The sequence below is a fragment of the Sapajus apella genome, unplaced genomic scaffold (genome assembly GCF_009761245.1).
Source record: "Sapajus apella isolate SASKATOON/1434 unplaced genomic scaffold, GSC_monkey_1.0 scaffold18, whole genome shotgun sequence".
NCBI lineage: Eukaryota > Metazoa > Chordata > Mammalia > Primates > Cebidae > Sapajus > Sapajus apella.
In genome coordinates, this window is record NW_022436958.1 from 21116216 (window position 1) to 21140372 (window position 24157).

General features: G+C 37.0%; 1 protein-coding gene across 1 annotated transcript in view; it reads right to left on the bottom strand.

The window, feature by feature from the left end:
• Positions 1-24157, bottom strand: part of ACVR1C (activin A receptor type 1C) — a 116505-nt gene that overhangs the window by 22265 nt on the left and 70083 nt on the right. The window contains exons 3-6 of the mRNA XM_032286446.1: positions 8896-9135; positions 5791-6021; positions 2423-2590; positions 701-857 (exon numbers count right to left, since the gene is read on the bottom strand). Coding sequence (XP_032142337.1) covers positions 701-857; positions 2423-2590; positions 5791-6021; positions 8896-9135 — 796 coding nt within the window. The remainder of the gene's footprint in view (positions 1-700; positions 858-2422; positions 2591-5790; positions 6022-8895; positions 9136-24157) is intronic.

The following is a 24157-nucleotide window of genomic DNA, read 5'->3' on the forward strand; positions in this document are numbered from 1 at the left end:
TGCTCATTCTTAATCTTCAGAGATTCTGTTCCTTGAAAGTGGGAAATGTATCCAAACTCATATTATCTTAACTCATATCAATTTGGCAGACTTAATGATAAGTAAAAGTATGGTAATACATAAATTGTTACATAATATGTTTAAAGAGTAAGGGAATATAGTAGCACATAAATGAATTCATTATTATATATTCTATGTATCAATTTCAACATACTGATTCTGTATCTATCTATTAGACACAGACTAGATCACTAATTGATTCTACCTATCTATTTCAACATACTGATTGTATGTCTGTTGTATAGAACCTAAATATGTAGAACTAGCCCTAAGTTTCAGTTCATGTATGGGAATATAAAGGCTTTGGAGGAGCTACATACTGCTGACTTTTCTTCTTATCTGCAGCAAAATGCATTCTCAGAAAATGTCATACTAAAAATAATACATCACTATCTCTTCCACCATTTCTCTCCACTGGACTCTGTACTTAAATGGCTGCAATCCGTATGGCCCAAAATGCCAACTCTCCTTCCTTTGCAACCATTGTGCCCACTAACTTCTCAGTGACCCAGAGAAAACTTCTGGATTTCCTGGGCCCAGTGGTTTCCCATTTGGACCTGAGCCGCCTCCACACATGAGGACGTTCATGCTTATTGGGCACTCTCACATCTTACTATACTACCCAAGTCAGTCATCTTACCTCTTGGTTCCCACTTTAGGATTCTGAGGTATGTCAATAGTGTTCAGTATTGAATCATGCTTCACAGCCAACCCTAAGTCCGCTATGGCACAAGTTTCACATTTTTTCACTAAGATATTCTTTGATTTTATGTCTCGATGAGCAATAGCAGGTTTACCTATGAAGCATAAGAAGAACATATATATTTTTTTCTTTACTGAAGACTGAGTCTGTCCAAGAGAAATCATCATGAAGACTTAGCTCAAAGTGTGCTAATTCAAAAAGAGTCTTCTTCAAAACTCTTGTCACTATCGAAATTATCTTGTTTATTTATGTACATACTGAATAATCTGTCTCTCCCAACTAAACTGTAAACTGAATGAGGGCAGTAACTGTTTTGTTCGTCACCATGCCTCTACTGGTTAGAGGACTAGAAGACTAGATCACTAATAAATATTTTTAATAGATGATGAAATAATTAGTACTGCTATGTCCTCAGAAGAACATGGCAAATATTGTTTTACAAAATAAGTCTGAAAACTTCTACTAGCGTACACGAGCAGTTCTCAATTGTGGCCAAAAGATCCCCGAGGTCCTTGCAACTCTTTTCTAACTATGCATCTGTGTGACATCACCTTTTCTTTACATATTTCAACCAAAACAACATATGAAAACAGATGGAATGAAGAACAGGTATGAAAATCCAGACATTAAAACAGACATTAAAGGGATTTGCAACATTGTAAAACAAAGCCACTATTTTCATTAGATCAGTTTGTGTATCGGAAAAAAATGTTGTTAAATTTAAAATACGTCATTTATGTTAACATTTAATTGGTTATTATTTTAAGAAAATTAAGTACTTTTAAACTCCTCAATTTTAATTTCTAATACTGTAAACAGTAATAGATATAAGCTACATACACAAAAACCTTTGTAGTCATCAATAATTTTAGGAGTGTAAAGGGATCATGAGTTCAAATGTGAGAATCACTGCCCTGTCTAGATTAATTGACTCTTAGAGCCAACTTTCTTAACTCAATAAATGGAAAAGGTAGTAGGTACTATTTGGTCTTTAAGTACATGATATACAAATTTTTTTTTCAAAATCACATTACACTTTCCAATTACTTTTTTAATTATCAAAGGGAAACATTTAAATTAGTTGTGATAATAGGACATTTGCCACTAAAGCAAGATCTCCCAGGTACATATGCTAAATGGCAAAGATAGAACCACTAGGAATAAATTATTTTAAATACTGTTAAGGATAAGATACAAAATAGCATACTGATGAGAGTTGGCTATATTATGACAACACCTTTAGCTTTTAAATTACCCTTAGTGTTTCTTCACTTTTTTTTTTTTTTTTTTTTTCAATATAGGGTCTTGCTCTAAACTAGAGTGCAGTGGTACAGTCATAACTCACTGCAGCCTGGACCTTCCAGGCTCAAGTTATCCTCCCACCTCAGCCTCCCAAGTATCTGGGACTAAAAGCACATGCCATCACAACCAGATTTTTTTTTTTAGAGATGGACATCTCACTGTGTTGCTCAGGCTGTTCTCAAATTCCTGGCCTCAAGTGATTCTCCCACCTAAGCCTACCAAAATGCTAGGATGACAGGTATATGCCACTGTGCCCAGCCTCTTTACATTTGATAATTATTTCTAATAAATTACAATATAACTAAGTACTTCTACCCTCATATTCAAATTGTAAAGAAATGTAAAGGAAATACATACCTTGTGTACCAACAATCTCCATATGAAGGTGTGCCAGACCACTAGCAATTGAGAGCGCCAGCTTGATCATTCCAGCCACAGTCACTATGTTTCTATTCAAATAGTCATATAAAGAACCCTGTTCATGATATTCAGATACCAGCCAAAGTTGAGTCCAAGTTCCATTATCTAACAAGAAAATACAATTTTTTGAGAAAGAAGCCAAAAACTTTTAACAAATATTAGTGTTTAAATTAATCTGTGTTGTTAACACAGCAAAGTTAATTGCTTCAGTGGTAATGCTTACAGTCCAAGTTAGTAAAGAAAAAAATTCTCAATGAATATCTGAAGAAACTGATATGTTGGAACCTGTTATATGTGCCCACCATAAAAACAGAAAGTTGTGAGGTTGTGACTGATTGTAACAACGGAACAACTCCTTTCTTATTTCCTCTATATCAATACCTGATGGCAATAGTAACCACATTGTAGGAGAAACTACTGAGAGGTGAATTTAGGCTCAGTGTTGTGTTATAAATTACTCTGAGCTTTTAAGAAAAATTGTACCAATAAACATCAGAAATACAACAAATTTATGCAAAGTATTATTATTTCTATCATAAAAGCTCTAACATTCTAAAAATGTTGATGTTATTCACCCTTCAAAATATAAAGTTGGTTATTTTCCCCAAAAGCTTATAGTAAGAGCCAAACACAATCACTAGACATTTTCAAATAATTTACCTCATTTAGCCAAAACCTAATCCAGCTTATAAAAGACTTTTGGAAATTACCCTAAAACTTTTCTACATATTAGTAGAGTGAGCTTTAGCTTTGGAAATAATATGTCTACAGTAACCCTGGGCAGTCCTGACCAGTACTGACAATCAGGGAAAAGATCTACAATGAACATTTGCTAAGGACCTATCTGGCCAGATGCCGTATGTACAAGAGCTCTTTATTATCCAAATATTTAGTTTCCAAATCTGGGTAGTGATAAAATTTCCTAGGAATTTAAAAGTCAACATAACATGGTAAAGCTCATTAACATATAAAAATAACCCGTTCTCACACCTCTCTCTCTGATCGACACCAGCCGCTATCTTGTCCTTTCATATCAATGCTTTTGTCTGACACTTGACTAAAGAATGAAACTGTAAATGTTGCAAAAGGTAAAGGAATTACAAAATGAAAGTGTTGTTAGGATCATTTGAAATCATGCAAAAAGCCACTGACAAGTTAGAAGATGATAGAGGTAGACAAGTTAAAACTCAAGAAGAGAAAACCCAGGATAATCTCTCTTGTGAATATTATTATTATTATTTTATTTTTACTTTTTGAGACGGTGTGTTACTCTGTCGCCTAACCTGGAGTACAGTGGTGTAATCTCGGCTTACCACAACCTCCACTTCCCAGGTCCAAGCAATTCTCCTGTCTCAGCTTCCTGAGTAGCTGGGATTATAGGCACCCACCACCACGCCCAGCTAATTTTTTGGGGGGTGGGTGGTATTTTTAGTAGAAACAGGTTTTCACCAGGTTGGCCAGTCTGTCTTGAACTCCTGACCTTAGGTGATCCACCCACCTTGGACTCCCAATGTGCTGGGATTACAGGTGTGAGCCACCATGCCTGGCCAATGCATATTCTATTATAATCCAATAAACATCATGTTAAATTAGCCCATGAAGATGATCCATGTACAGTGATAACTGTTTTAACAGCATTGCTGATGAATCCAACCAGTAGGCTGTTCAGCTCCAGATTAGGAGAGAAAAGAAAACATTCTTAATGGCTAAATGAGAACTGTCTCATCCTCAGTGATCTGGATATAGTTTCAAAGTATATGTAGTTACAAATTTGGAAAAAACTTTTTTTGTTAGCCATCTTGCCTTTACCACTTTTTTCCTTAGCAAAATCAGAAATGACAAATCATCAACAAACATAATTATGACCAAAATGTATGCTAAATGCTACACCTCTTTTTCCATGCAGTTAATAATGAATACTTTTATAATTAAGTTTATATTAGATAAAATTAACTATAGGTTCTTAATTTTCACAGGCTTTGGTGGAACCCTGACATCCATAGATAATTTGTATTAACCCTTTTTTAGATTGGGGTTACAATCTCGACTCCACCAAAGTGCTTCATGAGTATTACTAACTGGAGTTCAAGTTTAAAAGTTGACTGAATCAAGTTTTTCTCACTTTTGTTACCCATTAGGGGCACTAATGAACAGTTAAATGAATTTTGTAAAAAGAAGAGAAAAAGCATAGATAATCTACGAACTCTATATCCAATCTGTGTTTATATAAGCATAGGTACAATATTTTATGAGTACTTATTTTAAATATCAGAAAGCTGGTGCTCTGACTTGCTCCATGAAACTCACAAAATAACAAACACTGCTTGGCACTGTTAATGTTGGCCTCAAGATACAAATTGTGCTCAAAGTAACATTAATAAAAAATTTCACTAAAATTGTCTTGCTTACCACCATTCTGATACAATCAAAAGAGATAATCAGAAAATTTAGATGAAGCCTGTTATACGAATGAAAAATATAGCACTAGCAAAGTTGAGAATTCAGCTAGTATTCATTGGTATGTCTGTATTGGTTACTAAAATATGGAAATATTTCCATCCTTGTTGATAAACAGCTGCTATTCAAAACTCCCAGGCCGGGAGCGGTAGCTCAAGCCTGTAATCCCAGCAATTTGGGATGGCGAGGTGAGGAGATCACTTGAGCTCAGGAGTTTAAGACCAGCCTAGCCAACATAGTGAAATCCCGTCTCTACTAAAATTACAAAAATTAGCCAGGCATAGGGGCAGGCGCCTCTAGTTCCAGCTACTTGGGAGGCTGAGACAGGAGAATTGCTTGAACCCAAGAGGCGGAGGTTGCAGTGAGCCGAGATTACACCACTGCACTCCAGCCTGGGCGACACAGGGAGGCTCTGTCTCAACAACAAACAAACAACAACAACAAAAAAAAGCTCCCAAATTCCCAATGATACTCCTTTGCCCTAGAAACCCAGATGCCTCCATCTCTTCATGACCCAGCAGCAACTAAAGGGATAAAACATAGCATGGCAGAGTTCGCTAGGATTCTGTTCCAGTTGAGGCTTCTGTTCTGATTAGTTGGTTCCTGCACCCAACAGTCAGCAAACATTTTAAGCACTGCCCTGGCTATCTGGACATTATGATTTTCTATCACTCATTTGCCCTGCTTCATTGTATGGTTATATACATTTATCAGTGGGAAAGAAGAAAGGATTTTATATAAATTAGACTTTCATATAGACTTTATTAAAAAAAAGAGATGAATTTATTTTTTTCTCATCTGCTAATAGACATTTTTTTACTTGCTGAACCCAATTACATTGGAAATACCTTTGTTGTCGGCAGCAATGAAACCAAGGATGTTTTCATGTCGTAGCATGACCGTCTGGTAAATTTCTGCCTCACGAAACCAAGATCTTTCATCTCTGGAGGAGAATATTTTCACAGCCACATCTTCCCCACACCATCTTCCATGCCACACCTCACCAAATCTACCTTTTCCTACTATTTCCTGAAGTACAATCGTCCTTGCAATTGTCCTTTGAACCAACAGAGGTAGACCTAACCAAAGAAAAGATAGAATTGATGATTAAACACAAATGCCAGAGAAGAACTCTCACAATAATCACTGTTTTTAGATAAAAAAGCAAACATTTAAGTTCTTTAATGATTTTATCTATTTTGAAAAAATAAGTACCATTATAGCAAACCTATTTAATGTCAAAGCATGCTGAAAAAAATACTTCAAATTATGAACATGAATTTGTCTTCTCATATTCACAAGAAAACATTTTTTAAACATATCCTGCTGCTGCAGATATCCGATTTCCAAGAATTGCTGCAAATCTCCTTCATTTGTCCATCAAAGTCAGTCAGGTTACTAAATACACAAGAGTAAAAGCAAAAAAAAAAAAAAAAAAGTTTTAGCCTCTAAAATAAAATGTATGGCTCCTGGTACAACTGGCAGAGCAAAATAATTCTTTGGGAATTTTTTCAAAACCAAGCTAAAATTGGAAAGTGAAGAATCAAATGCAGTGGTCAAGTGAGATAATGATATTGCACTAAAAGCAAGATATAGTCAAAGAAGATAATCAAACGAAAATTTCCTGTGGAACAAAAAAAATTTTCAAAGAAAATATATCCGGAGTGTATATATAATGCTTATATTCTTTGAACTCCTAACTCTACCTCTAGAATTCTGTCACAAATACTTAATGCGAAATGTAGAAAAATTTATGTCAAGATGTTTAATACCTTATTATTAGTAACAGGAAAAAATAAGGAAACGTGTCAGGTATTGTGAAATAAAGTGCAGAGATTAAGAGCACAGATAAGAAAGACATGGGTTCAAATTTCAGCTCTGCCACCTGGTTGGTAATCATGGGCAAGTTATTTCACCTGTCTGAGCTTCAGCTTCTTCATCTGAAAAACTGGGAACAATAAATATTATCCATCTCATAGAGATGATATGAGAATTAATAAGCAAGTTAAGATCTAGCACAGTAGCATATTACATGCACATATTACATATTACATGGCTTACTTAGGGCCAATAATGATGATGCTTATGAAATGTATTTAATAACATTAAAAAAAACTTTTGCTATACTATTGAACGAAAACAGCACAGTACATTTTATTCTTATAAATAAGTGTACCTAGCTATTCAAAATATGCACAGAAAATAAGACTCAAAAGGAAATATGCTAAATGTTATAATGGTCATTTTGTGAAACTGGGTGAGTTATGATAGTCTTCTTTCTAATTTTCTACATTTTCTTAATTTTGTAATAGATATTTATTACTCTTCAAATCAAAGGAAAAATAGTTAAAGAGGTTACAGTCTACATTTATTCTGAAAAGCCACACTTAGTTATTGTTTTTGTACTCGGACAGCTAGGGAACCCTCGTAGCAATGAACCTGCAGCTTGTGGGAACTTTGGTCCACACACCTAAAATGAGTCAATGTTCATTCATATGTTCCCATATGAATATATAAGCACAGGCTAAATAAGGGCAGACTATAAATCTGCTGTTATGGATCTCAACAATTAGTCACAAAACCCTACAGGCAGAAAGGGAGGGGGGAGGGGGAGGGGGGAGGAGGGAAAGGAGGAAAGGAGAGAGGGAAGGCAGTCTTCTAGACAATAACTTAATTTAATTTGGATTCCAGTTTTTAAAACTTTGCAGTTTGGGGGTTTTCTTACTACTATTCTTCCTTTGAAAGATGCTACCTAATGTGTACAGTGAGGGTGTAAACATTTAGACTTCTTTAGTGGGAGGGAGCAGGTGATTTTGTCCCAGAAGGAGCAAACTATCTGGGTTCGATTATGCTTTGCTTTTCTGATGAATCCAAAGCTGCTTCATGCTAACTGTGGATGCACATAAGGATGTTATCACCCCTCTGTTGCCTACATCTGTTAATTGTGCCTGCCTGGATTTTCCTGAAAGACATTGGCAACGGAGTTCTTCAAAATGTTGGGCTATAATCTTAATGATTCTTCCAAAACAAGAAGAGATGCACGGGCTTCTGAAGTGGCTCACCTATGGTCACTCTTGTTCATATTTCTGTAAACCACAAGCTGGTAGGATTTGTGGATACATATATGAAAGTAGGGAATCCCCTACCATTTTAGGAAGTTTGTTATTCTAGGGAAAACTGCCCCACCACCACCACCACCACCCACTCACCCCACCTCCTGCCAGAAAAAAAAAAAAAAGCCTTCAAATACATTGTGTTGTGAGAAAGGCTCATTTAGGCTATAATACTATAATACAGCCTGGTACTCTGAATGCTTTACAAGGGGTTCTGGAGTTCCATTAAAGAGGAAGAGAGTTATTAATATCATGTCACCGTAACCAGCAAGAGCTAGCACAGCAATGCTGAGCTGCTCTCTTTAATCTTCTGTTTCTTAGCTTTAAGAACAGATGAGTTCCCTGTTAACTTCACATACATCCCAGGGGGTGTCTACAGATTCTGAAAATCTTCATAACCATAGGCAAAAGTGAGCAAAGAACACACTTTGTATAATCAACATCTTTCCCTCAGAACTCAACACCTTAAATACTACAACCCTAACTTTTTTGTGAACATAAAACATTACCAAGAAAGCAATAGTGATTTTTAGTAATCATAATGGGGGGAGGTAGGGAGGAGAGAAGGGACTGCTTTCTTACTTCAGAAATAAATTCTGAAGGAAAGTGAACATAAGAATCTGAACACCTAAAGCTACAAAAAGCAACTGAGAAGACTTAATGCTATAGGCCACAGTGGTTTTTCTCTTCATCAAATACTAAAAGGAGTTCCTATACCAGAGCTCACCATGTATCCTTTCAAGATGAAATTCATAATATCTGGGCCATTTTTGTTAAAACGTTTTTATTTACTTTTAAATAAAGAGTTTTCTTATGAAAAAATGGACAACGGTCACCTACCAGAGCCAGATCCAGAGGCAGTCACATCATAAATCAGATCTTTTAGGGTTTTTCCAGCATTTACCAGATTGCACTCAGAAAATGGTTCCTCCACATTCGGTCTCTTTTTCTTCCTGTAGGAGCACTGTCGACCCTGGCATGCCCATATTGTCAGCATCACAGCTATGGACAGGAGGCAAACAGGCACAGTAATAATGACGGCCAGCTCCATGGGTCCAAGTTTTGGGGCATTTGGTGATGCTACAGTTTAAAGAAGAAAAAACATGATCATAAATCAACACATTTTAAGTATTTTTAGAATTGAAATTGGAATCACCAAAATTTTACATCCAGAATATGCAGCTACACAGTATACACTTATATTCATTGGTAAAGGCTCTCTGTGGTATAAGCAAAGATGGAGAAAGGAAAATGAGATTAGGCTGCAGCTAGGAATCGTTATGGCAGGTGACAATTAGCAATATGATAAGGATAATGGAAACTAGCACATGGGATCTGTTTTTAGGATCTCTGAAGCATTTGACTCTTTTCTGTCTACTATTTTCCCTCCATTATTCAGCAGGACATTTCATTATTATTATTATTGTTATTATTATTATTTTGAGATGGAGTCTCACTTTATCACCCAGGGCTGGAGTGCAATGGGGTGATCTGGGCTCACTGCAACTACCACCTCCCAGGTTTAGGCAATTCTCCTGCCTCAGCCTCCTGAGTAGCTGGGACTACAGGTGCCTGCCACCATGCCCGGCTAATTTTTGTATTTTTATATAGACAGGGTTTCACCATGTTGGCCAGGGTGGTCTCACACTCCTGCCCTCAGATGACCCACCCACCTCAGCCTCCCAAAGTGCTGGGATTACAGGTGTAAGCCACCATTCCTAGCCATAGCAGTCCACTTTTAATGCATGTTCATTCATTCTTTCGTGCCAAAATAATTATTGAGCTCTTGCAGTGTGTTGCCGCTATTCCAGGTGCTGGAGATACAATGGTGAGGAAAGAGCCCAAATCCCTGTTCTTGAGTCATATATGTTCTCATACATCTACGACACAGATGTTTAACACAAAAGCAAAAAGAATAGCACTATGAAAAAAATGAAGCAGGGAAGAGAGGGAGTGATGGTGGGATGAAAAGGATTAAGAAAAGGACTGTGAATTTTATTCTAAGAAGTTGCTTCAGGGTTTCGGTAGGACAGAAATACGATCTAACTTTTATTCTGAGTGGCCACTGTGTGAATAGACATTGGAGAAGCAAGAATAAAAGTGAACAAGCCAATTAGAAACCTAATGCAAGAAGCCAGTTGGGAGACCAGGATGTTGAGTGACAACCTTACCTAAAATAGCACTTCTTTCCCATTCCCTGTTCACTCTCTAGACCCTTGTCCTGCTTGATTTTAATTCCTAGCTCTAATCACCACCTGACACATCATATACTCATTTATTTATTACTCAATTACCTCCAGAGGACATGAGCTTCGGGAGAGGAAGAAGTTTGCCTGCGTTGTTCCCAGCCATATGTCCAGTGTTTACAATGATGCCTGACACATAGTAGATGATCAGCAAATTGTTCTTAAATGACAGAATTACTAAAAGTTCTACTAGTGGTATTCCTATAAGAGACAAGACTTTTCATTTTAGAAAAAATAAATGTGATCATTGAAACCAAGTAACATAAGGATATAATTAAATTTGTGATTCTAATTTTAAAAACACATGAAGCCAATTTTTTTGCTTAAACTTCATCTTGCATTTAAGAAATCTTTTTTTAATTTAGAAAAAAAAGTGATACATGAAAAATCTATGATGACAGATAATTTCCTGTGTTTTTGAAAGAAGTTATTTTGACACTTGAAACTGACACATTGTTCATTTCCTTTTCATTGACTAAAGATAGCCTCTGCATCAATCCATTTCATCCCCTTGTCCTACTACTGCAGTGTTTTGTTTTTAATAAATCTTAGAACGTATTTGATAGAATATGGGAGCAGAATTGAGGAGACTTAGGTTCTCAAACATCAAGGAGAAAGAGAGAAATCCAGGTTTGACAGAGAGAGACCCAGCTCCACCTCTGGGCTACCATCTTCTTGCTGTGAACCTTTGGCAAACTGCCTCCCCAGCTGATTCTCCATCAGCCAGAAAAACGATGGGAGACCATGCTTGGAAAGCTATAGCCTGACACCTGCACCTTAGCATCTCAACAAATGGCAATGATAATGGCCTTGATAGTTTCGCCATTCGCCAGATGTCCTCCTTTGCACTGACAATGCTAGAGAGCTTAATACCTTAGATGTTCTTGCACTTTACCTACAATGTGTCAAAAAATACATGACTATCATTTGAAAATAAATATTATTTAATTCTGAAAGAAAAAAGAATCAAATTCCTCACAAATGTGTTCATAGAGATTTCTCCATAATGCCAAAGATAGTAGTCTATCTACTATCAGTAAGTAAAAGATTTAAAATTGTTAAGTGAACTTCAGAAATGAACATAATCCATGCTGTTCTACTACTTTGCATAGTGAATTTTCACTGATTACCAACTTTTCTTCCCCTGAGTGTTTCAGAATTCCTCTGAAATTATTAGTAGTTGTACAAGTGCATATAAGGAGAAGTTGGCCTAGAATAAGTGTTCTTAGAATAGGTACTAAAAGAATTCTCTGACTTGGATTTGCTTTAGTAATCATCAGCCATGGTACTTCCAATCTCTAAAGTTTGCTGTTATGAAATGATTTTATTGTGTATTTCACAATGATCTTTCAACCTGTCCCTATATTTTTATGTCTACACAAAAGTATTCCAATTTTTTTTAAAAAGCCACAGAATGCATTTAATCTCCTGCATCTTACATAAACATCTATTTAAATGTGTTTTTAAATATACAATTCCACTGTTGAATACATTTACATGACTAAAGTTTATTTTGATATGTGTTATTAGGAAACATCTACATAAATAATGGCATTAACAAGCTTATTGATCATCTTCATTTTTGTAAAGCTCTATTAAGCAGAGCTCAGATCATCACTATAGCAACTAATGAAGAAGCAAAAGGTCAGCAACACTGAAAAGAGAATAATCTCCATGAAAGTGCACTGCTCTAGTGATGGCTGTAACTCTCAGAGATGTTTATTACAGATGAGCAATATTTCTACTTTTGTGAACAAATTTACCAATATGAGTTAGTAAGGAAAAAAGATTACTCAGCTACAAAAAGTCTAGCAACACCATTCAGTAAGAACTCCTTAAACACTGAGGAATTTTAAAAGCAAACATTTGTAAAACTATGCTTTAAACCAAATGTTGATGATAATCACTAGAGGGGATAAATGAAGAAAAACCGTAGTCTACATCCAGCAAATCATGGTACAAGAAGACAATCATGCAGCTAAGAATACATTTCAATAATAGTTAACTTTGATGAACATATTAATTTTTCTAGCAGGTTTTACATTCTTGATCACAGGAAAACTCATTATTTGATAGGTCACAATTTAGGGGATCTTCTGTGCCAAGTGAGATGCATACTCCATGGAATTAGCAGCTCCATGGGGAGACCTGTTAAATCCCAAAAGTGAGGTGGGAGGAGTGCCGCATTGTTAATTCAAGTGATTTCCCTCCTTAGAAAATTAGATCGAAGAGGATGAGGAAAATGAGAGAAAAGTACTAACCCAGAAAGGTGAGGGCCTAGCTGACAAATTTTACCCCAAATGAGCCCTACAATATGTTAAACTGAGAAAATGCCAGGGAAGGAAGTATTAACAAGATAGCAAGAAGAGAAGGGGGAAGGGAGAGAAGGAGAAGAAAGGAAGCAAAAAGAAAGGAAGGAAGAAAGAGGAAAGGAAAGAAAGGAGGGAGGGAAACAAGGAGGCAGGGAGGTAAGGAAGAAAAGGAGGGAGGGAAGGAGGAGAAAGGGAGAGGGAGGGAGGGAGGAAGGGAGGCAGGGAGGAAGGAAGGCAGGCAGGCAGGCAAGGAAGGAAATTTTAATTTATCTTTGTGAGTTTTGCAACTCTCCCTGGAGATCTGCGTGGAACTGGTGATTGTGAAAGTCACTGGTGATTGCCACTGCCCAAGTGAAGATTTAGTTTACATGCATCAGCTTCTCCCAAAACAGTTTACTATTCCCACTGCCTCCTCACTACTTCCTATTTCTTACTTAATAAGGAGAACCTCAAGATGAAAAGAAGAAGATAGGACAATGTAGGCATGATCCCCACATTTTCTTCCCTGCTCCTTATTTATTAAAAGTATGAAAAAGTATTGATGTTCATGAGATTTACATGACCTTCAAATTAATTAATTTACATTTCCTTACCATATACTATAAGAAGGAGATGGCTGTGTGAACCTGAAGAAGTCAGTTTCTCAAGATGAATCTTGAATTGCAAACTGGGCCTAAATTTAAAATAGAGCCAAGTGGCCATTTGCTAACTAGAGACTACACATATACTGTGAGTTCCCAGAAAAGCCATACATCTGCTTAACTTTGGAACTTTCATAACTAACTGTTCTTGCCCATGTTACCTGAATCAACCAACAGGCTGTGGCCTGCATCAACCAATCAGAACTCAACTGCATCAACCAAACAGAACTAAGCAAGTTTTCAAGTTCTCACAAGAGGACCTGACTGAAAACCTAAATGGGAACTTCCTCTATAAAAGCCAAACAAACCCGGCCTTTGTTCTCTGGAATGTACCTTCAGTTTAAGCTGAGGACTATTTCTTCCCAGTTTGCAAACTGTTTACTAGAATAAAATCTCTTTCCTCTATATTCCGTCTCAGAACTTTTGTTCACACTTAGAAGTGGACGTATGTACTTGATCAATTGCCTCAAATAATTCATACTGACTACTGGCATTGAAATCTTCTACTATGATATCTACATTTCAATTTACAGACAGAGTTCCCCACTATATTTAAATGGCAATCAGCTGACTATGAACAAAGGCATTACAATGGAGTGATATATTAGAAACCCTCTGAGAATAGAGGGAGTGAACAGATATGTCCTGCTGGAAAATTATTTAGAAACAAATTCAGGGGTGAAATAAAACAGAGACCTTCATCCAATCAAAGTGCATTCTTGTAAAACTTTTCAAGGTTAGTGCTTCCATCCCAAAAGTCACTGTAGTTTTGCATTAAACCCACTCTGCATCCTATTATTAATAGTTTTTGCCAAGTAAAAAGATATCATTTTGCAAGGTTTAATTCATGAAGATATAACTATTAATATCAAGTCTTCAACTACTTTCTGACTCCCCTTCACCCATAAAAAAGAAAGCATTTCTTTCTCCAGCTTGTGGGCTTTGAAATGTTCTCGGATAACACACCAACCAAAAAGCAATATTGCTGGAGATGCTTTTTGATGGGTCTGTTTCTGTCCTGGCACCTGGGAGAAATGCCACAACCATCAACTGAATGATGTGATGATGTTCTGTCTATCCACCTCTATAAACCCATGACAAGGTCGTGTGACTTGATTTAAAGGGCCTTTATTTAGTTCACAGTTTTCTTGGGGGAAAGAAGTGGAAATAATATATACAGCTAGAATAGAAGAGAGAATATACAACCACTACAACATTTGAAGCTAGCTCATTTATTAGTTCAATAGGAATAATTGCTTTGTCAAAAACAGAGTGACACGTTAAGCAATCAGAAATCTCCCAAATCATCATGATGAACATCCCTTAAACTGACACTTCATAGCATCCTAAAATGTGGGTACTATTATTTCCAATATTTGCCAGATGGTAATGAGAACACATTTCAACTGGTTTATTGATGCTTTACTAAGTTGGTTCAAAGACTAGTTCCAAATGGTTTGCTTTGTATGCATTGACTGAGAACAACTCTCTAGAGGAAATGCCAGAAAAGCAGGGCAGAGTCCACTTCCTTAAGCAATTTAAGATGTACTATGTAATCTATGACCCATCTAGAGAACAATTCCCAAACAACTTCACAAGCAAAAAATATGGAATGGTTGGGCATGGTGGCTTACACCTGTAATCTAGCACTTTGGGAGGCCAAGGTGGGCGGATCATGAGATCAAGAGATCGAGACCATCCTAGCCAATATGGTGAAACTCTACTAAAAATAAAAAAATTATTTCTCCACATCCTTTCCAGCATCTGTTGTCTCCAGATTTTTTAATGATCACCATTCTAACTGGCATGAGATTGTATCTCAATGTAGTTTTGATTTGCATTTCTCTAATGACCAGTGATGATGAGCATTTTTTCATATGTTTGTTGGCCTCATGTATGTCTTCTTTTGTAAAGTGTCGTTCATATCCTTTGCCCACTTTTGAAAGGGCTTGTTTGTTTTTTTTCTTGTAAATCTGTTTTGGTTCTTTGTAGATTCTGGATATCAGCCCTTTGTCAGATGGCTAGATTGCAAAATTTTTTTCCTATTCTTTTGGTTGCTGATTCACTCTAATGACTGTTTCTTTTGCTGTGCAGAAGCTGTGGAGTTTGATTAGGTCCCATTTGTCTATTTTGGCTTTTGTTGTCAATGCTTTTGGCGTTTTGGTCATGAAGTCCTTGCCTACACCTACGTCCTGAATGGTTTTGCCTAGATTTTCTTCTAGGGTTTTTATGGTGTTAGGTCTTATGTTTAAGTCTTTAAGTCATTTGGAGTTAATTTTAGTGTAAGGTGTCAGGAAGGGGTCCAGTTTCTGCTTTCTACACATGGCTAGCCAGTTTTCCCAACACCATTTATTAAACATGGAGTCCTTTCCCCATTGCTTTTTTTTGTCAGGTTTGTCAAAGATCTGATGGTTATAGATGTGTGGTATTGCCTCCGAGGCCTCTGTTCTGTTCCATTGGTCTGGATCTCTGTTTTGGTACCAGTACCATACTGTTTTGATTACTGTAGCCTTGTAGTATAGTTTGAAGTCCGGTAGTGTGATGCCTCCCGCTTTGTTTTTTTTGCTTAGAATTGACTTGGCTATGCGGGCTCTCTTTTGGTTCCATATGAAGTTTAAGGTGTTTTATTTTCCAGTTCTGTGAAGAGGGTCATAGGTAGCTTGATGGGGATAGCATTGAATCTGTAAATTACACTGTTGGTGGGAGTGTAAATTAGTTCAACATTGTGGAAGACAGTGTGGCAATTCCTCAAGGACCTAGAAATAGAAATTCCATTTGACCCAGCAATCCCATTACTGGGTATATATCCAAAGGATTATAAATCTTTCTACTATAAAGACACATCACACGAATATTCATTGCAGCACTGTTTACAATAGCAAAGACCTGGAACCAACCCAAATGCCCATTGATGATAGACTGGACAGGGAAAATGTGGCACATAAACACCATGGAATACTATGCAACCATCAAAAATGATGAGTTCATGTCCTTTGTAGGGACATGGATGAACCTGTAAACCATCATTCTCAGCAAACTGACACAAGGATAGAAAATCAAACACCGCATGTTCTCACTCATAGGTGGGTGTTGAACAATGAGAACATGTGAACACAGGGAGGGGAGCATCACACACTGGGGTCTGTCGGGGGGAAATAGGGGAGGGACAGTTGGGGGTGGGGAGTTGGGGAGAGATAGCATGGGAAGAAATGCCAGATATAGGTGATGGGGAGGAAGGCAGCACATCGCACTGCCATGTGTGCACTATGCAAAAATCTTGCATGTTCTTCACATGTACCCCAAAACCTTAAATGCAATAAAAAATAAAAATAAATACAAAAAATAGTTGGGCGTGGTGGTGTGCACCTCTAGTCCCAGCTACTTGGGAGGCTGAGGCAGGAGAATTGCTTGAACCAGGGAGGCGAAGGTTGCAGTGAGCTGAGATGATGTCACTGCACTCCAGCCTGGTGACAGAGTGAGACTCCATCTCAAAAAAAAAAAAGAAAAGAAAAGAAAAAGAAAAATGGAGAAAACTTTAAGAGTGGGGGAGGAGACCCAAGGCTAAACAAGGAAGAAGTTGAATCCCTGAAAAAACCAATAACAAGTTCTGAAAATGAGGCAGTAATACATAGCCTAACAACAATAACAAAAACCCAGGACCAGACAGATTCACAGCCAAATTCTACCAGACGTACGAAGAGGAGCTGGTACCATTCCTTCTGAAACTATGCCAAACAATGGAAAAGGAGGGACTCCTCTCTAATTCATTTTATGATGCCAGCATCATCCTGATACCAAAACCTGGCAGAGACACAACAAAAAAACAAAGCTTCAGGCCAATATCCCCGATGAACATCAATGCAAAAATACTCAATAAAATACTGGCAAACCAAATCCAGCAGCACATCAAAAACTTTAACCATCACAATCAAGTCAGCTTCATCCCTGGGATGCAAGTCTGGTTCAACATACACAAATCAATAAATGTAATCCATCACATAAACAAAACCAATGATAATTTTGGCTTTTGTTGTCATTGCTTTTGGTGTTTTAGTTATGAATTCTTTGCCCATACCTATGTCCTGATTAATATTGCCTAGGTTTTCTTCTAGGGTTTTTATGGTTTTAGGTCTTACATTAAAGTCTTTAATCCATCTTGAGTTGATTTTTGTACAAGGTGCAAGGAAGGGATCCAGTTTCAGCTTTCTGCATATGGTTAGCTAGTTTTCCTGACACCGCTTATTAAATAGGAAATCCTTTTCCCACTGCTTGTTTTTGTCAGGCTTGTCAAAGATCAGATGGTTATAGATGTGTGGTATTATTGCTAAGGCCTCTGTTCTGTTCCATTGGTCTACATGTCTGTTTTGGTACCAGTACCATGCTGTTTTGGTTACTGTAGCCTTGTAGTATAGTTTGGGGTCATATAGCATGATGCCTCCAGCTTAGTTCTTTTTGCTTAAGGTTGTCTTGGCTATAAAGGCTCTTTTTTGGGTCCATATGAAATTTAAAGTAGTTTTTTCCAATTCTGCGAAGAAAGTCAATGGCAGCTTGATGGGGATAGCATTGAATCTATAAATTAATTTGGGCAGTATCTGGTCATTAAAGAAATGCAAATCAAAACCACAATGAGATAGCATCTCACGCCAGTTAGGATGGTGATCATTAAAAAGTCAGGAAACAACAGATGCTGGAGAGGATGTAGATAAATAGAAACACTTTTACATTGTTGGTGGGAATGTAAATTAATTCAACCATTGGGGAAGACAGTGTGGCAACTCCTCAATGATCTAGAACTAAAAATACCATTTGATCCAGCAATCCCATTACTGGGTATATACCCAAAGAACTATAAATCATTCTACTATAAAGACACATGTACACATGTTTATTGCAGCACTAATCACAATAGCAACGACTTGGAACCAACCCAAATGTCCATCAATGACCGAATGGATAAGGAAAATGTGTCACATATACACCACGAATACTATGCAGCCATAAAAAAGGATGAGTTCATGTCCTTTGCAGGGACATGGATGAAACTGGAAACCATCTCTTTCAGCAAACTAACACAGGAACAGAAAACCAAACACCACATGCTCTCACTCTTAAGTGGGAGTTGAATAATGAGAACAAATGGACACAGGGAGGGGAACATCACATACAGTACCGGGGCCTGTAAGGGGATCGGGGTTAGGGGAGGGATAGCATTAGGAGAAATACCTAATGTAGATAATGGGTTGACAGGTGCAGCAAACCAGCATGGCACATGTATACCTATGTAACAAATCTGCACGTTCTGCACATGTACCCCAAAACTTAAAAGTATAATTTAAAAAAAAATGACAAAAACCACATGATTATCTCAATAGATGTAAAAAAGACTGTCTATAAAATACAACATCCCTTGATGTTAAAAACTCTCCATAAACTAGGTATTCATGGAACACATCTTAAAATAATAAGACCTATTTATGACAACCACACAGCCAATATCATACTGAATGGGAAAAGCTGAAAGCATTCCCTCTGAAAACTGGCTCAAAATAAGGATGCTCCCTCTCACCACTCTTATTGAAAATAGTATTGGAAGTTCTGGACCAGGCAATCAGGCAAGAAAAAGAAACAAAGTGTATTCAAATAGGAAGAAAGGAAGTCAAATTGTCTCTGTTTGCAAATGACATAATTCTATATTTAGAAATCTCCCTCATCTCAGCCCAAAAGCTCCTTAAGCTGATGAACAACCTCAGCAAAGTCTAAGGATACAAAATCAATGTGCAAAACTCATAAGCATTCCTACACACCAATAATAGACAAGCAGAGAACCAAATTAAGAATACACTCCCATTCACAATTGTTACAAAGAGAATAAAGTACCAGGAATACAGCTACCAAGAAACATGAAGGACCTTGAAGAACTACAAACCACTGCTCAACAGAAACAAATGGAAAAACATTCCATCCTCATGGATAGGAAGAATCAATATTGTGAAAATAGCCATACTGCCTAAATTAATCTATAGATTCAATGTTATTCCCATCAAACTACCATTGACATTCTTCACAGAATTAGAAAAAACTACTTTAAATTTCATATGGAACCAAAAAAGAGCCTGTGTAGCTAAGACAATCCTAAGCAAAAAGAACAAGGCTGGAGGAAGTATCATGCTACCTGACTTCAAACCATATTACAAGGCTACAGTAACCAAAACAGCATGGTACTGGTACCAAAAAAGATATATAGACCAATGGCACAGAACAGAGACATCAGAAATAACACTACACATCTACAACCTCTGATCTTTGACAAGCCTGACAAAAACAAGCAATGGGGAAAAGATTCTCTATTTAATAAATGGTGCTGGGAAAACTGGCTAGCCATATGCAGAAAACTGAAACTGAATCCCTTCCTTACACATTATACAAAAATTAACTCAAGATGCATTAAAATCTTAAATGTAAAACCAAAATCTGTAAAAACCCTAGAAGAAAACCTAGGCAATAGTATTCAGGACATAGGCGTGGGCAAAGATTCAATGATAAAAATGCCAAAAGCAATTGCAACAAAAGCCAAATTTGACAAATAGGATCTAATTTAACTAAAGAGGTGCTGTACAGCAAAAGAAACTATCATCAGAGTGAACAGGAAACCTACAGAATGGGAGAAAACTTTGGCAATCTACCCATCAGACAAAGGTTTAATATCCAGAATCTACAAGGAACTTAAACAAGTTTACAAGAAACAAATAATCCCATCAAAAAGTAGACAAAGGATATGGACACTCTCAAAAGAAGACATTTATACGGCCAACAAATATATGGAAAAAAAAGCTCAACATTATTGATAATTAGAGAAATACAAATCAAAACCACAATGAGATACCATCTCATGCCAGCCAGAATGGCAATTATTGAGTCAGGAAACAACAGATGCTGGCAAGGCTGTGGAGAAATAGGCATGCTTTTACACTGTTTTTGGCAGTATAAATTAGTTCAACCATTGTGGAAGACAGTGTGTTGATTCCTCAGGGATTTAGAACCAAGAATACCATTTGAGCCAGCAATCCCAATACTGGGTGTATACCCAAAGTACTATAAATCATTCTATAAAGACACATGCACACATATGTTTATTGCAGCACTACAACAGCAAAGACATGGCACCAACACAAAGGCTCAAAAATGATAGACGGGATAAAGCAAATGTAGTACATATACACCATGGAATACTTTGCAGCCATAGGTAGGAGTGAGATCATGTCCTCCGCAGGGACATGGATGAAGCTGGAAGTCATCATCCTCAACAAACTAACACAGGAACAGAAAATCAAACACTGTGCATTCTCACTCATAATTGGGAGTTGAACAATGACAACACATGGACACTGGGAGGGAAACACACACATCGGGACCTGTTAGGGGGTTGGGGGGTGAGGGAAGGGAGAATATTAGGACAAATAACCAATGTGTGTGGGGCTTAAGACCTACATAATGGGTTGATAGGTGCAGCAAAGCACCATGGCACACATATACCTAAGTAACAAACCTGCCCATTCAGCACATGTATCCCAGAACTTAAAGTAAAATTTAAAAAATAAATAGTGGGGGAGGAGGGAAATAAGAAAATTATCATAAGATATTCCATTTATGATGAATCAGTCCAACATAAAAGAATATGTAATGGCACTTTGATAGGAATTTGAAGTAGAATGAGCTAAGGACCTAAGTCACAAACATTTTTTTTTTTTTATCTAATCCTCCTGTGCAAATCTGTACTTACTGGCTGCAGGCAGATACCCCCTCCACTCTCCCATCTCTGATTCCCTTCCCTTACAATAGTCACTTTCCCTTCTTCACAGTGACCATTGTAAGTTTCATCAAGAATCATCCAATTGCAAGTTAATTCTCTTAGAGCCCTCCAACATACTCCATTTTCCATGCAGCAAATGGCCTTCCTTTTGCAAACAGCAAAAATAATTATGTCAGAGGGGTTATTTGGAATCAATATGAATCTTACATAATGAAAAAGGGCAGAAGATTTTCTAATCTAGATATCACATCAAGCCATGACAGAGGCAGAAATAACATGACAATTATTTCTGCCTTTTAACTAAATCAAATGAGCTATTGATAGGCCATTCCATTGTTCAGTGCTCAGTTTATAAATGACTATTTGCATAAACTATCTTCATCTGGCCAGGTTTCATAATTTCATAGCTGACAGGGAGTGCCATACATAAAAATATTTCCTGGACAGGTTCTCCTTGTGCTGCTGGTTGTCTGGGAGTAGTTGAGGAACATCAAGAGGCTGCAAATCTACTTTTATCCATTAGCACTGGAATTTAAGAAGAATAACATTTTTACGCTTTAAAGAAACAAGAACACTGGATTAAAGAATATAATCATTGTCATAGAAAGTATGAAGAACTTTCACCCAAGCAGAGATAAGCTTAATAAAATGTAAGAAAGATATAAATAGGGTCCATACTTAGTTTTTTAATTTCAGGACACATACCCAGCTGAAATGATAGTCTCTTAATCTGTTATCAAAACACATATTCTCAAATGTCTGTAAAGAAATTAGATAGTAATTATTCAAAAAATAGTTTAGGGTTTCTTTTTTCTTAAATCAACCTTTACATAAAAAAAGAAGGTCTTTGAAAGCAGCACCCATATCTCAATCTCTCTGCTCCCCCAGCACATAGTACAGAGCTTTATTCACAGAAGACACTTAAAATATTGATGGCAGGGGAAAGTTACAATTCTCTGTCCTAAAGTCTATGCTAGCATGACTTCTCTCACAGCTAATATAGTCACACAAAGCAGCTTTGTTCACTTGGAAAAAACTGAATGTGGGATAATCACATTTTGACCTAGCTCACATATAACTTATCTATAGCTCAATGTCCTATACGTAATAATCACCTCAAAAATATTTGAGTAAAAAAGTAATGCTACTTAAATAACTGAGAGAGTAAAGCCTTATATAATATAGAATCCTCAATTTTGAATTGGCTGTAAACTTTGCTTTCAATTTCCTATTACAACTCTATGAACAAAATTTCATAATGTAAATCAGTGTACTTATTTCTGGAGACAAGAAATGCCTCCTATACTAAACTTCGAAATACAAGTTCTGACTTTTAGATGCTTATATTTCAGTGCACTTTCCAAACAATATAGCACCACTCATTTTAGGGAAGAAAAAAGCCTGTCTGGCACACCTGTCAGGTGTGCCCTGAGTCCCCAGAGAGTGAGCTATAAATGGATTTGTACATGTGATGGCCAAACAATTCCAAGGGGTCCCGTGAGTATTTCTCAGCATGCACATGTCACCTTTTCCTGACTAGAGCAATGAATGTATATCTCAAATAGAAAACCAGAAGAAAGTTAAGAAACAACAGTGGATCTTTTAAAAGGAATGAAAATAACAAGACTTTTAAACTCCCAAAAGAAGAACACTCACTTTCTGAGTCTGCAATTCATACAATTACAGTTTGCTTTAAAATCATTGGTTTTTGATAAATTTAATTTTAATGTTTTATCAGTTTATCTTCTTTCAGATACAAACTTTTGGTTTGGCTTAAAGTCTAGTTGACATATGCATAATCAATATGCATTATACACCTACCATAACTGATATAAATTATCGATTTTCCTTTTCCTCTTTACACAACTGAGGAAAGAACAGAAAGGTGGAAATTGTATTGAAGTTAATAAAGCAGCCACATTTTAATGTTTTGTCATATTTTCTTTCATAATTATTTGAACTAGTAAAAAATATAATAGCATTATTAAAACAGTATATTGAAATCTGGAGGGAAAAATCAGAAATTACTACTACACTTATCATTTTAAGCACTGTATGTTTTGGTAGCAAAATGGGAACAAAGATACCTGGAATTTGCAGGGTTTTTGTTGAATAGCCTATTTCCATATGACAGGCTATAATTAGTACAAGCATGAACTAAGTAGCAATTCTTATCAAAATTAACCCTAAAAATTACCAGCTTCTCTAGCCCAGGCTTTCTGATCTTATTCTGGATGAATTTTCATGGACAATTTTAAGGTGTTCTTGATGCTATTTGACATCATCATGATTTCTCTGAGCATGTCTCTGCTATTGCCTAGAGTTGACAGAAATCAATTCTGTCACAAACCAAAATACAACCCTGCCATAAAAGAACCTAGCAACAAAATGGGATTCCTTCACATAGAAAAAAAGACACAAAATTGTATTAAACAGAACAACTCAACTATGCTAAAATAGAACTAAACTATTAATAGTGGGAACTCTAGGCCAGTGGATATAAGCTCAATACATAATGAATGAGTGAATGAAATAAGAAAAGCCCATGCCCAACACAGAAGTGTCGGTCACTATTCAGCTTTGGCCAACTGATAGCATGAGGAGACCTCAGGGATGCCATATCTTCTGAATTTTCAAGACCAGCCCAGAATCTGGATTTTTATATGAAGACTTTGTCTTCGTCTATTCTGTAAATAGCATACACTGGGTAACTTATAAAGAACAGGAATTTATTTCTTATAGTTCTGGAGACTAGGAAGTCTGAGATCAACTTGCCAGCAGATTTCATGTTTGGTGAGGGGCTGCTTTCTGGTTCATCGATGGCAGCTTCTCCCTGTGTCCTCATATGGTGGAGGGGGCAAAGAAGGTTCCTTGGACCCATTTTATGAGGGCACTACTCTTATTCATAAGGACTCCACCCTGATGACCCAATCAAGTCAAAAGACTCCTACCGGCCGGGCGCGGTGGCTCAAGCCTGTAATCCCAGCACTTTGGGAGGCCGAGGCGGGTGGATCACGAGGTCAAGAGATCGAGACCATCCTGGTCAACATGGTGAAACCCCGTCTCTACTAAAACTACAAAAAATTAGCTGGG